This window comes from Martes martes, assembly GCF_963455335.1.
Source record: "Martes martes genome assembly, chromosome: 1".
NCBI classification, from domain to species: domain Eukaryota; kingdom Metazoa; phylum Chordata; class Mammalia; order Carnivora; family Mustelidae; genus Martes; species Martes martes.
In genome coordinates, this window is record NC_137888.1 from 210,785,979 (window position 1) to 210,799,551 (window position 13,573).

Consider the following 13,573-nt stretch of genomic DNA (forward strand, 5'->3'; position numbering starts at 1 on the left):
ACCACCTGGTTCCCCCAACCTCCCACCCCCCACCCCTTCAAAACCCTCAGGTTGTTTTTCAGAGTCCATAGTCTCTCATGGTTCACCTCCCCTTCCAATTTCCCTCAACTCCCTTCTCCTCTCCATCTACCCTTGTCCTCCATATTATTTGTTATGCTCACAAAAAACCATTTTACCCATCCCTCCGCACGCCTGCCTTCTAGCAACCAGCAGTTTATTCTCTATATATATGAGTCTGTTTTTTTTGTTTGTTTGTTTGTTTTTTGTGTGGGTTTTTTTTTTTTGGTCTCTTTTTTTAGATAAGATCTTATGTATTTATTTATTTGAGAGCGAGCGAGCAAGGGAGCATGGGCAGGGTGGGAGAGGTAGAGGGAGATGGAGAACAGAGTCCCTGATGTGGGACTTGATCCCAGAATCCTGGGATCATGACCTGAGCCAAAGGCAGACGCTTAACTGACTGAGCCACCCAGGTGCCCTGTCTCTCTTTTTCTTTGATGATTTGTTTTGTTTCTTAAGTTCTACCTGTCAGTGAAATCATGTGGTATTTATCTTTCTCTGACAAATCTTGCCATGTTGTTGCAAATGGGAAGGTTTCGTTCTTTTTTATGACTGAGAAATACTCCATTGTATGTATATACCATATCTTCTTTTTAAAAAATTTTTAAAAAAAGATGTTGTTTGTTTATTTGACAGAGATCACAAGTAGGCAGAGAGGCAGGCAGAGAGGGAAGGGGAAGCAGGCTCCCTGCTGAGCAGAGAACCTGATGTGGGGCTTGATCCCAGGACCCTGGGATCATGACCTGAGCTGAAGGCAGTGGCTCCAACCTACTGAGCCACCCAGGTGCCTCTATATCACATCTTCTTTATCCATCCATCTATGAATGGACACTTGGATTGCTTCCATAATCTGGCTATTGTAAATAATGCTGTAATAAACATAGGGAGATATATATCTATATATCTATATATCTGTATCTTTTTGAATGAGTATTTTTGGATTCTTTGGGCAAATATCCAGTAGTAGAATTACTGGACCATATGGTAATTCCATTTTTAATTCTTTGATGAATCTCCATATTGTTTTCCACAGTGGCTGCACCAGCTTGGATTCCCACCAACAGTATGTGAAGCTTCCTTTTTCTCTACATCCTTGCCAACACCTGTTTCTTGTATTTTTGAATTTAGTCATTCTGATGTGTGTGAGGTGACATCTCATTGTGGTTTTGATTTGCATTTTCTTGATGATCACTAATCTTCAGATGTTGAGCATCTTTTCATTGTCTGTTGTCCATCTGTATGTCTTCATTGGAGAAATGTCTATTCATTTCCTCTGTCCATTTTTTGATTGGATTAATTTTTTTCTGTTTGAGTTGTATAAGTTCTTTGCATATTTTGGATACTAATCCCTTATCACATGTATCTTCTCCCATTCAGTAGGCTGTTTTTTGTTCTGTTGACTATTTCCTTAGCTGTGCAGAAACTTTTCATTTTGATGTAGTCCCAATAGTTTAATGTTGCTTTTTTGTAATTTATTTAAATTCAGTTATCCAATGTACTATACCTTGGATAACTGAATTTAATAGTTCTTGATACAATGTTCAATGATTCACTTGTTTCCCTTGCCTTAGGAGATATAACTAGAAAATGTTGCTGTGGCTGATGTCAGAGAAATTACTGCCTGTGCTTTCTTCTAGGATATTTATGGATTCAGGTCTCAGCTTCCCTTTCTTTTAAATATATGTTGTGGTATTTCTACTGGGTTTATGTTTTTCTTATTGATTCATATGAGTTCTTTAGATAATTTTAACCCACAGTCCCCTAAAGTGAACAAATATGTACATTGAAAATACTGTGAAAAAAAAGAAAAAATAGTTACAAATATGTAAAAAGAAGTAACAGAGTCTGCATTGACTATAGACAAAATTGTCACACAGGATAAATTAGAATCTAATTATAGATATACTTGTAAATATACACAGTGAAGATTAAGCTTCAGGAAACAGTGATTCTTAGAAGAAAAACTTTCTTTTAAAATATTTATTTATTTATTTACCAGAGAAAGAGAGAGAGAGAGAGATCACAAGTAGGCAGAGAGGCAGGCAGAGAGAGAGGGGGAAGCAGGCTCCCTGCTGAGCAGAGAGCCCGGTGTGGGGCTCAACCCCAGCACCCTGAGATCATGACCTGAGCTGAAGGCAGAGGCTTGACCCACTGAGCCACTCAGGCACCCAGAAGCAAAACCTTTGAGTGTTACCATTTTATAACAACTCAGCTATATTTTTACCTCTATTATTTATGTCAATATATACAAACTATATTTTCACAACTAGAATTGATATCAGACTTACTGATGTCATTCATTGGATAGAAATCCCTTCATTAATACCTAAAAAAAGAAGACTGAAATTCAATTAGAGAAGGATGGTGTGTCTATATTTGCAAAGTATTTGAAATGGAGATAAACAGACCCAAGTGTACATGATGTACACCTGGTCTTGTAGGGTCAAGAAAGTACCACCCTGAATTCTACTGTTTCTAGCGTCCTGGTCTTTAAGGATTTAGACTGCCTTGGGATGTCTGTGACAAAAAAATTGCTTAGTTAATGAGGAGCTTTGGAAATTGAACCTTTAGGGATACAGACACTGCAATCTGGCTGTGACCGCCTCATTCAACATGAAAAGTAGTAAGTAACACATCTAAGCCTCCTCCCATAGGCAATCCCTCTTGCTCAGGAGTCCCGGTCTCACTCAGCCCCTCTGCCCTTCCTGAGAGCGGATCTTCCATAAGGTATCAGAAATGTCACTCACCATTCCACTCTGATGCCAACCAGGTAACTTAATACCCCTTACTCAGTTTTTGGAAATGGGAGCAAATGTCTTACTACAGGTTCATCTGGGGCAGCTGTGAAAATAGCACATATACCAGGTGATTGAAACCAAGTCACACACACATGGTCCTCCCTCCTGTCTTGTCTTCATATGTTTCCTTGTGCTTTTTGCCATCATTCCATTTACTAATATCTTTTCACTCACTTGTATGACCAGGACCATTTCTTCCTGAGTACAAATTTGCCTTTTAAAAAACACGACTGTTGGGGTTCTTGGGTGACTCAATTTGTTAAGCATCTGCCTTCTGCTCAGGTCATGATCCCAGAGTTCTGGGATTGAAACCTGCATCTGGCTCCTTGCTCAGTGGAGAGCCTGCTTCTGTCTCCCTCTGCTGCTCCCTGTGCTTATGCTCTCTCTCTCAAATAAATGAATAAAATCTTTAAAAAATGAAGTTTAAACATTATTATTGAAGTGTAACATACACAAAGAAAGGTACACTAATTGATGAATTTTCTTAGAGTGGAACAAACCCACATAACAACTAAGTCTGATAAAGATATTAAGCATTATAAGTTGTTCACATTCTGCATATCAGTTTATTTTTTATCTTTTTAAAAAAGATTTTATTCATTTGAGAGAGAGAGAGAGAGAGCCTGAGCATGAGCAGAGGGAGAGGGAGAGGGAGAGAGAAAAGCCTGACATTGGGTTCAATCCCAGGACTCAGATTATGACCTGAGCTAAAGTGAGATGCTTAACTGACTGAGCCACCCAGGTACCCCTAAAATTACTGAATGTTTTAAATAAACAGAGCATCATAAACAATGTAATTTTTAAAAATGACTATCTGTTAACCCTCTTCAGACTTAACAATGGTTGATTCTCTGCAATATCAGCTTCGGGTTATTATGATTTTTTTAAAGGTTTTTATTTATTTTATTTGTCAGAGAGAGAGAGAGAGCACAGCAGGGAGAGAGGCAGACAGAGGGAGAAGCAGGCCACCTGCTGGGCAAGGAGCCTGATGTGGGACTCTGACTCCAGCATGACCTGAGTGAAGGGAGACACTTAACTGAGCCATGTAGGCATCCCAGGTGTTTATTATTCTTAAAGAAACAGAATAATAGACACACAGAAGGCACCATCTCTTATTCCTCCCTATTAGTCTCCATCCCATCCCAAGATGGTTTTTGCCTCTAGTGATGCTTCTCCTCTTACTCTAGGAAACACACATTTGACTGACTTCATCTTTCCCATCAGATTCATCAACAACATGGAACCCAGAAATGATACACGTGTTTCAGATTTCCTTCTCATGAGAGTGGCAGAGGATCCAGAACTGCAGTTCCCCCTACTCATCCTGTTCCTGTCCATGTACCTGGTCACCGTCCTGGGAAACCTGCTCATCATCCTGGCTGTCAGCTCTGACTCCCACCTCCACACCCCCATGTACTTCTTCCTTTCTAATCTGTCTATTAATGACATCTGCTTAAGCACAACCACGATCCCAAAGATGCTGGTGAACATCCAAGCACAGAATCAGCGCATCAGTTACACTGGCTGCCTCACCCAGATCTGCTTTATCCTGGTTTTTGCAAGTTTAGAAAGTAGTCTTCTTGCAGTAATGGCCTATGACCGCTATGTGGCCATTTGTCATCCACTGAGGTACACAGTCATTATGAACTCCCGCCTCTGTGGCCTGCTGGTTTTACTCCCCCTGTTCATTATTGTTATGGATGCCCTGATGCACAGCCTGATGGTGTTGCAACTGACCTTCTGCACAGACCTCGAAATCCCTCTCTTCTTCTGTGAAGTTGTTCAGGTCATCAAGCTTGCATGTTCTGACACCCTCATCAATAACATCCTGATATATTTTGCAACTAGCATATTTGGTGGTATTCCTCTGTGTGGAATCATTTTCTCTTACACTCAGATAGCGTCCTCTGTTTTGAGAATGCCATCAGCAGGTGGAAAGTATAAAGCTTTTTCGACCTGTGGGTCTCACCTGTCAGTTGTATCTTTGTTCTATGGGACAGGTTTGGGGGTGTACATTAGTTCTGCTCTTACTAACTCTTCCAGAAACACTGCAGTGGTTTCAGTGATGTACACTGTTGTCCCTCAAATGATGAACCCCTTCATCTACAGCCTGAGGAACAGGGACATGAAGGGAGCCTTGAGGAAACTCATAAATAGAACACCTTTTGTTCTGTGACTGTGTTGTCTGAATGGACTGGGGTTTCTAGAATGAATCAAAGTGACAGAAATATTGGGTGAGCCAGAATGTCTGATTCTTGCATCACCAAGTTCTTCTAGAATGACTAGAGAACTTAATGAGTAAGTTCATCTTAACTTTGGGTTGAAACTTGATTTGTTCTTTGAATAGCTCTGTGATGTTTTGAAAATGAGTTCTGATTCCTAAGCCTGGTATTTTTGGTGGGGTCTTCACAAGCCGTCCCAAGGCAAGGGTTATACAGATACCGAAATGTCAGAAGAGAAGTGGGAAAAGTTGGATAGGTCAGGAAAGGATCAAATAAGTCTGTGGTTATAGCAGAGACTTGAGTCTGCCTGATATGCCTGATCTGCCATGCGAATTGCACTCTAGAGACAAGCCAAGTATGTGACATGGTGTGTATGTAGGGGGAACTGTTCTTTCTTACTCCCGTAATTCCTGAGACCTGTCACTGGTAAACTATGTCAGTGCAGGGCAACATCAGCATTAACTATACTCAGTTTTACAATCTGCAAAACTGCTATAGTGTGATTATCTCATTGGTTTGAGATGGTCATTAGACCTTTGATTCTGATCGGTGAGAAAGCCGTCATATCTACTAAGAGAAAATAATCTTGATTGTAAAATGCCAACACAATAAATATATTTGTAATTTCCCTGATGATTGGTGATGGTGAACATCTTTTCATGTATCTGTGGCCATCTATATGTCTTCTTTGGGAAAAGGTCTGTTCATGTCTTCTGACCATTTTTTAATTGGATTTCATTTTTGGAGTGTTGAGTTTTATAAGTTCTTTATAGATTTTGGATATTAACCCTTTATCATGTGTGTCATTTGCAAATATCTTCTCTCATTCCAGAGGTTGCCTTTTAGTTTTGATGGTTTCCTTCCCTGTGCAGAAGCTTTTTATTTGATGAAGTCTTAGCTGCTTATTTTATTTTTTGAATCATGGTGTGTTTTAACAATAATTTTGTGTTCCAAAGTGGTTATAACAATTTACATTCTGATCCACAGTATATGTGTTCCTCTTGCTTCAAGTTCTCACCAATACTTTGATTACCAGTCTCATGGGTGAGGTTACATATACTTCATTATGGTTTTAATGTGCATTTCCTTAACTACTAATGAGATGGAACTTTTTTTAAAAGATAGAACATTTTTTTTAAAGATTTTATTTATTTATTTGACAGACAGAGATCACAAGTAGGCAGAGAGAGAGAGACGGAGAAGCAGGCTCCCCACTGAGCAGAGAGCCCAATGCGGGGCTCGATCCCAGGACCCTGGAATCATGACCTGAGCTGAAGGCAGAGGCTATAACCCACTGAGCCACCCAGGCGCCCCTGTATTGATTGTCATCTTAAAAATGAAATCTTTCTACCCATTAATACCAAACCCAGATCCATTTATTTAGGTTTTCTTCAATTTATTTCAGACATGTGCTTAATTTTCATTGTACAAGTCTCTTAACTCCTTGGTTAAACTTACTTCTAGGTGTTTCATTGTTTTAGATGCTATTTTAAACAGAATAACTTTTTAAAAAAGATTTTATTTATTTATTGGACAGAGATCACAAGTAGGCAGAGAGGCAGGCAGAGAGAGAGAGAGAGGTTCAGAAGCAGGCTCCCTGCTGAGCAGAGAGACCAATGTGGGGCTCTACCCCAGGACCCTGAGATCATGACCTGAGCTGAAGGCAGAGGCTTAACCCACTGAGCCACCAAGGTGCCCCCAGAATAACTTCTTATATTCCTTTCAGTTGCTCCTTTCAGATGTGTAAAAACACAACTGATATTGGTGTGTTGATCACATATCCTACAACAGTTCTTTGCTCAGTATCTTTCCTGTGAACTCTTTGGAGTTTACTATATATAGGATCAGGTCCCTGTGAATAGAGGTAGTTTTACTTCCTCCATTCCAATCTAAATGACTTTTATTTGGTTTTCTTGACTAGTAGCTCTGGCTAGAACTTCCAGTTCCATGGTGACCAGCAATGGTGAGGTCAGCTTCCCTGTCTTGTCCCTGATGTTAGGGAGAAAGTTTTCAGTCTTTCAATGTCAGGTGTGGTCTTAGCTATGGGTTTTTCATAAAAACCATTTAACATATAGAGGAATTATTGCACTATTCCTCGTTTTCTGAGTTTTTAAAAAATTATCATAAATGGGTTTTAGATTTTAGAAAATCATTTTCTTCATCAAATTGAGTTTTTTGTCCTTTTGTTTATTGATGTGATGTATTTCCTTGATCTAGTTTTGTACGTTGAACCACCCTTGAGTTCTTGGATAAATATCTTTGGTTATGGTAAATTATCCTTTTAATTTGGTGTTAGATTCAGTTTGTTGATATTTTTTGATGATTTTTACATCTCTTTATTAGGGATATTGCTTTATAATTTTATTGTGATGTATTTATATGGATTTGGTGTCAGGGTAATGCTGGCTTCATGAGATGATTTAGGAAATGTTTCCATCTTTAAAAATTTTTGGAAGAATTTGAGAAATACTGGTGTAAATTCTTCCTTAAATGTTTGGTAGGAATAACCAGTGAAACCATGTCATCATGAGCTTTTTTGTGTTGGGAGGTTTTTGATTACAGATTCAGTTTCCTTCCTCATTATTGGTCTCTTCAAATTATTTTTTTTTCATGATTCAGTCTTGGTTTCCTTTATGTTTTTAGGAGTCTTCTAGGTTATCTATTTTTTCTAGATTATCCAGCTTATTGACATATAATTGTTCATAGAAGCCTCTTACGATCTTTTGTATTTCTGTGGTATCAGTTGTAATGTTTCCTCTTTCCCTTCAGATTTTATTTGAGTCTTCTCTCTCTCTTTTTTCTTGATATAGCTAAGTTTTATCAATTTTGTTTATTATTAAAAAAAACAGTTCTTACAATGAATCTTGGAACACTGAAAAAATAAAATAAAGTTAAAAAAATACCCAGCTCTTAGTTTTGTTGTTGTTGTTGTTGTATTTATATATAGTTTTCATGGGGTGCCTGGGTGGCTCAGTTGGTTAAGCACTGGACTCTTGGTTTCAGCTAATGTCATGATCTCAATTATGAGATTGAGCCTTGGGTTAAGTGTCCAACTCTTGGTTTCAGCTCAGGTCATGATCTCATGGGCTGTGAGATGGGGCCCTGAGTTGAGGTCTGCACTCAGTGGGGAATCTGCTTGAAGATTCTCTCCCCCTCCCCTTCCCCTCACTTGCTGTTTCTCTGACTCAAATAAATAAATCTTTATACAGTTTTCTGGTCTCTATTTCATTTATCTCTGCTCTTTATGTTTACCTCCTTCTCCTAAGTATGACCTCAGTTTGTTCTTTTTTGAGATTTTTTTTTCCTTAATGCAGACTTACATTATTCTAAATATTTCTGTTAGACCTGTTTTTTAAAAGATTTTATTTATTTGTGAGAGATAGAGATAGGGAGAGGGAGAGAGAGAGAGAAAAGGAAAGCACAGAGGGAGAGTGAAAGGGAGAAGAAAATTTCTAGCCAAGCAGAGAGCCCAATGTGGGGCTTGTTCTCAGGATTCCAGGATCAGGGCCTGAGATGAAGGCAGATACCCAACCCCCAGACCCAGACACCCCACCCTTAGAACTGTTTTTGTAGCATCCTGTAGTTTTTGATACATTGTGCTTTCATTTTTTTGTTTGTTTGTTTCAAGGTATTTTTTACTTCTCTTTTGATTTCTTCTTTGACTCATTGGTTGTTCAGGACTGTGTTGTTTAATTTCCACATATTTGTGAGTTTTCCAGCTTTTCTTATATTAACCAATTTCTAGTTTCATAGCATTGTGGTTGGAAACATACTTGGTATGATCTCAATCTTTATAAATCTGCCAAGACTCTTTGGGAACCTATCATATGATCTATCCTGGAGAAAGTTCCATGTGCAGTTGAGAAGAATATGTTTTCTGAGGCTGTCAGTTGAACGTTCTGTATATGTCTGATAGGTGCATTTGGCCTGATGTGTGGTTCAAGTTTATTTCCTTGCTGATTTTCTCTCTGGATGACTTATTCATTGTTGAAAGTGGGGGCATTGGAGTCCCCTACTATTATTGTACTGCCTATTTTTCCTTTAGTCTGTTAGTATTTGCTTAACATATTTAGGTGCTGTGATGTTGGGTGCATGTATGTTTATGATTTTTATATATTGGAGCGGGGCCCAGTAATGGGGGTTGGTCTGGGAGCATGGAGGTGCATAGCTGGAGGGGTTGGCTACAGATGAGTTCAGTGGTGTAGGCCAGTGACAGAAGACAAGGCCTGATGCATATCCACAAGCAGCTATGGGAGCCCTGGCTTTTGGTGAGCTCGTCCTTTGCTGTACCATCTGCCCCAGGCATGCACACTGCCATGGAGGTTGGTGATCAGTGTCAGCTGATGGCCTGCAATGCACTGCTGGAGGGATATCTCCAAGTGAGCACATAGTGCTGGGAAGCCAGTGAGGGGGTTTAGGGTGGTGACTTGCATTTACAGCTTCAGAGGCCTGAGCTGGCTGCTGTCACATGTTCTGGGCTCAGAGTAGAGGGGAAGGGGTGGTGAGGAACTCAGGTGGATGTTGTTACTAAACATGTATATCTGTGGGGTGAAAGGGAGTGCAGGGAGTAATCAGTGGCTGTGTTGGACTTTGTTTTTTTTTCTGTAACAAAATCTGCTAGGTTTTTATGTGTTGCAGGTCCCTGTGAATCGAGATCAGTCCTGGTATTAGTATCCACTGCTTTTCTTCCTTGATCCTTGCCTTCTCATTATGTCTCACCTTTGCTAGTCTGGGTAGGGTGAAGGGAAGTGGTGTGTGATGCGCTTAAATGCCTGGAAACTGATAGCTCAACCCACTCTTTCTTTCTTGGTAAGGGGACTCTTCCTAGCTGAAGTTCCTCTTGGTGCACAACGATGCCAACTAGAGGGATAGGGTAGTGCAGGCAAAATAAAGCTGTCTTCCTTTTCTTCTTCTGTGATTGTTCTCAGGTTTTTTCCACTGTGTTGGTAACATTTCTTAAGTGGACTCCAGAGCTCTCCCAGAACTGATTTTTTTTTGTTGAATATTTGTCTAATTCTCTTTTTTTTTAAATTAAATTTTTTATTTATTTTCAGTGTAACAGTATTCATTGTTTTTTCACTACACCCAGTGCTCCATGCAATCTGTGCCCTCCCTAATACCCACCACCTGGTTCCCCCACCCTCCCACCCCCCGCCCCTTCAAAACCCTCAGGTTGTTTTTCAGAGTCCATAGTCTCTCATGGTTCACCTCCCCTTCCAATTTCCCTCAACTCCCTTCTCCTCTCCATCTACCCTTGTCCTCCATGTTATTTGTTATGCTCCACAAATAAGTGAAACCATATGATACTTGACTCTCTCTGTTTGACTTATTTCACTCAGCATAATCTCTTCCAGTCCTGCCCATGTTGCTACAAAAGTTGGGTATTCGTCCTTTCTGATGGAGGCATAATACTCCATAGTGTATGTATATGGACCACATCTTCCTTATCCATTCATCCGTTGAAGGGCATCTTGGTTCTTGCCACAGTTTGGCGACCGTGGCCATTGCTGCTATAAGCATTGGGGTACAGATGGCCCTTCTTTTCACTCCATCTGTATCTTTGGGGTAAATACCCAGTAGTGCAATTGCAGGGTCATAGGGAAGCTCTGTTTTTAATTTCCTGAGGAATCTCCACACTGTTCTCCAAAGTGGCTGCACCAGTTTGCATTCCCACCAACAGTGGAAGAGGGTTCCCCTTTCTCCACATCCTCTCCAACACACGTTGTTTCCTGTCTTGCTAATTTTGGCCATTCTAACTGGTGTAAGGTGGTATCTCAATGTGGTTTTGATTTGAATCTCCCTGATGGCTAGTGATGATGAACATTTTTTCATGTGTCTGATAGCCATTTGTATGTCTTCATTGGAGAAGTGTCTGTTCATGTCTTCTGCCCATTTTTTAATATGATTATCTGTTTTGTGTGTGTTAAATTTGAGTTCTTTATAGATCCTGGATATCAACATTTTGTCTGTGCTGTCATTTGCAAATATCTTCTCCCATTCCATGGGTTGCCTCTTTGTTCTGTTGACTGTTTCCTTTGCCATGCAGAAGCTTTTGATCTCGATGAAGTCCCAAAAGTTCATTTTCGCTTTTGTTTCCTTTGCCTTTGGAGACATATCTTGAAAGAAGTTGCTGTGTGAGACAGGAATCCATCAGAATCCTAGAGGTGAACATAGGCTGTATTGTATATTTTTAAAATGAATGCAGTATAGTTATATTTAATAATTTTTTCTTTTCTTTTCTTTTTCTTTAAAGATTTTATTTATTTATCTGACAGAGAGAGATTACAAGTAGGCAGAGAGGCAGGCAGAGAGAGAGAGAGAGGGGAGCAAGCTCCCTGCTGAGCAGAGAGCCCAAGGTGGGGCTCGATCCCAGGACCCTGAGATCATGACCTGAGCCGAAGGCAGCAGCTTAACCCACTGAGCCACCCAGGCGCCCCAACAATTTTGTCTTTTAGACATTACCCTAGAGTTATAACCATTAAAATATTAGACTTTTCTGCATTTGACTACCTTTACCACTGAGTTTTATACTTTAATATGTTTTCACGTTACTAATTGATATAATTTATTTATTTTTGCTTTATTTTATTTTATTTTTAAAAAAGATTTTATTTATTTGACAGAGAGATAGAGAGAGCCAGAGAGCACAAGTGGGGGTAGTGGCAGAGGGAGAAGGATAAGCAAGCTTCCCACTGAACAGGCAGCTGAATGTGGGGTTTAATCCTAGGATCCTGGGATCATGACCTGAACCGAAGACAGACACTTAACTGCCTTAGCCACCCAGGTGCCCCCACATCATTTATTTCAACTTGAAAAATTCACTTAGAATTTTTTTTAAGGCTGGTCTAGTGGTGATGAACTCCTTCAGCTTTTGTTTTTCTGTGAATATCTTTATCTGTCACAGCTTTGCTGGGTAATGTTTTTTTTTTTTTTTTTTGGGGGAATGTATTCTTTGTTAGCAGGGTTTTTCTTTCAATATTTTACATATAAAATCTCATTCTCATTCTCTCCTGGCCTTCAAGGTTTTTGTTGAGAAATCTGCTGATTACCTTATGGGATTTCCCTCATGTTTGATGAGCTTCTTTTCTCTTGCAGCACCTCCAGAATCAATGATCAGGGTCCAGGAAAGGTCAGGGTTAGCAGTGTGCAAACACCCTACTGTGGGTGGTAGCTGTAGTTTCCTACATGGTGGCACAGAAAACTGTAAGTACTTGAATGGTAGTGAGGGTCAGGGGAGTGGCAGGGGTCAGCTATGGATGTGTGTGCATGGTGGTAGAGGCCAGTGATAAGGGTTGAGGTTTTCTGCCTGTGTATGCACAGCTGTGGCTGCTGGGGCTGAATGTATGCATTTGCATCATGACAGAGATAGCCATGGGTTTGCATGGGGGTGGAGACCAGGGACAGGAAATGGGGCTGGCAGCAAGCATATGTGTAGCTGTGGGGGCCAGGACCAGCTGTGAGTGTGTGCTTGGTGGCCATGCTGACTTCCAGGACCAGGGCATCTGTGTAGTGGGAATGGGACTCAAGCTGTTGGTCTTTGAATGTGAAACCCTGCAGAACTCTTGGTGATGAAAACTGCAGGGGGTCTGTAGCTCTTATGTTTCCTCAGTGAAGAAAGCTTCTGGGGTCATCTGTGGAGCAGACTGCTGGGGTCTGCAATGGTGAACACTTGATAAAATATGGTATATATACACAATGGAATATGATTCTTTAAAAAGGGAGGAAATCCTGACCCATGAAACTACATGGGTGAATGTTACGGGCATGAAGCAAAGTAAAATGAGCCAGTCACAAAATGAAACTGTATGGTTCTACATGAGGTCTCTAGAGGAGTCAAAATTACAAAGCCAAAAATGGAATGGTAGTTACTAGGGGCTGGAGGAGGCAGGGGATTTGGTCTTATTGAAATGACATAGATGCAGGGACGTATTTTATGGTGACTAACATAACACAATAGGAAAAAAAAAAAAAAAAAAGGAAGTTCCATGCTACACACACACACACACGAAGAAATGACATAGAATTTTATTTGTACCAGATAAAGACTTTTGGAGATTGGTTGCACAGCAGTGAGAAATACTTAACATTAATGAACCACACATTTAAAAATGGTTAAGATGGCAAATTTTATGTTTATCTTTATGTTAAAGTTTCAATCCTCAATCCCCTAAAGTAAGGAATACTGTACCTTGAGACTTGTGACAAAATTAGAAAATATGACTGTGCACACCAGTCAGAATGGCTAAAATCAACAACATAGGAAACAACAAGTGCTGGTGAGGATGTGGAGAAAGGGGAACCCTCTTACACTGTTGGGGGGAATGCAGACTGGTACAGCTACCCAGAAAAAGCATGGAGGTTCCTCAAAAAGTTAAAAATAGAACTACCTTACAATCCAGCAATTTCACTACTAGGTATTTACCCAAAGAATACAAAAATACTGATTTGAAGGGGCACATGCACCCTGATGTTTATAGCAGCATTATCATAATAGAC

The 13,573-nt window shown here is 40.1% G+C and overlaps 1 protein-coding gene across 1 annotated transcript; it reads left to right on the forward strand.

Annotated features, from left to right (window-relative positions):
- Positions 1 to 4,071: 4,071 nt before the first annotated feature.
- LOC308349649 (olfactory receptor 7G1-like) lies at positions 4,072 to 5,031 on the forward strand (the record flags this gene model as incomplete). The annotated part of the gene is made up of 1 exon (XM_080814437.1): positions 4,072 to 5,031. The coding sequence occupies exon 1, from the start codon at positions 4,093 to 4,095 to the stop codon at positions 5,029 to 5,031; it is 939 nt and encodes a 312-aa protein (XP_080670563.1). The 5' UTR covers positions 4,072 to 4,092.
- Between the last annotated feature and the right edge of the window lie 8,542 nt (positions 5,032 to 13,573).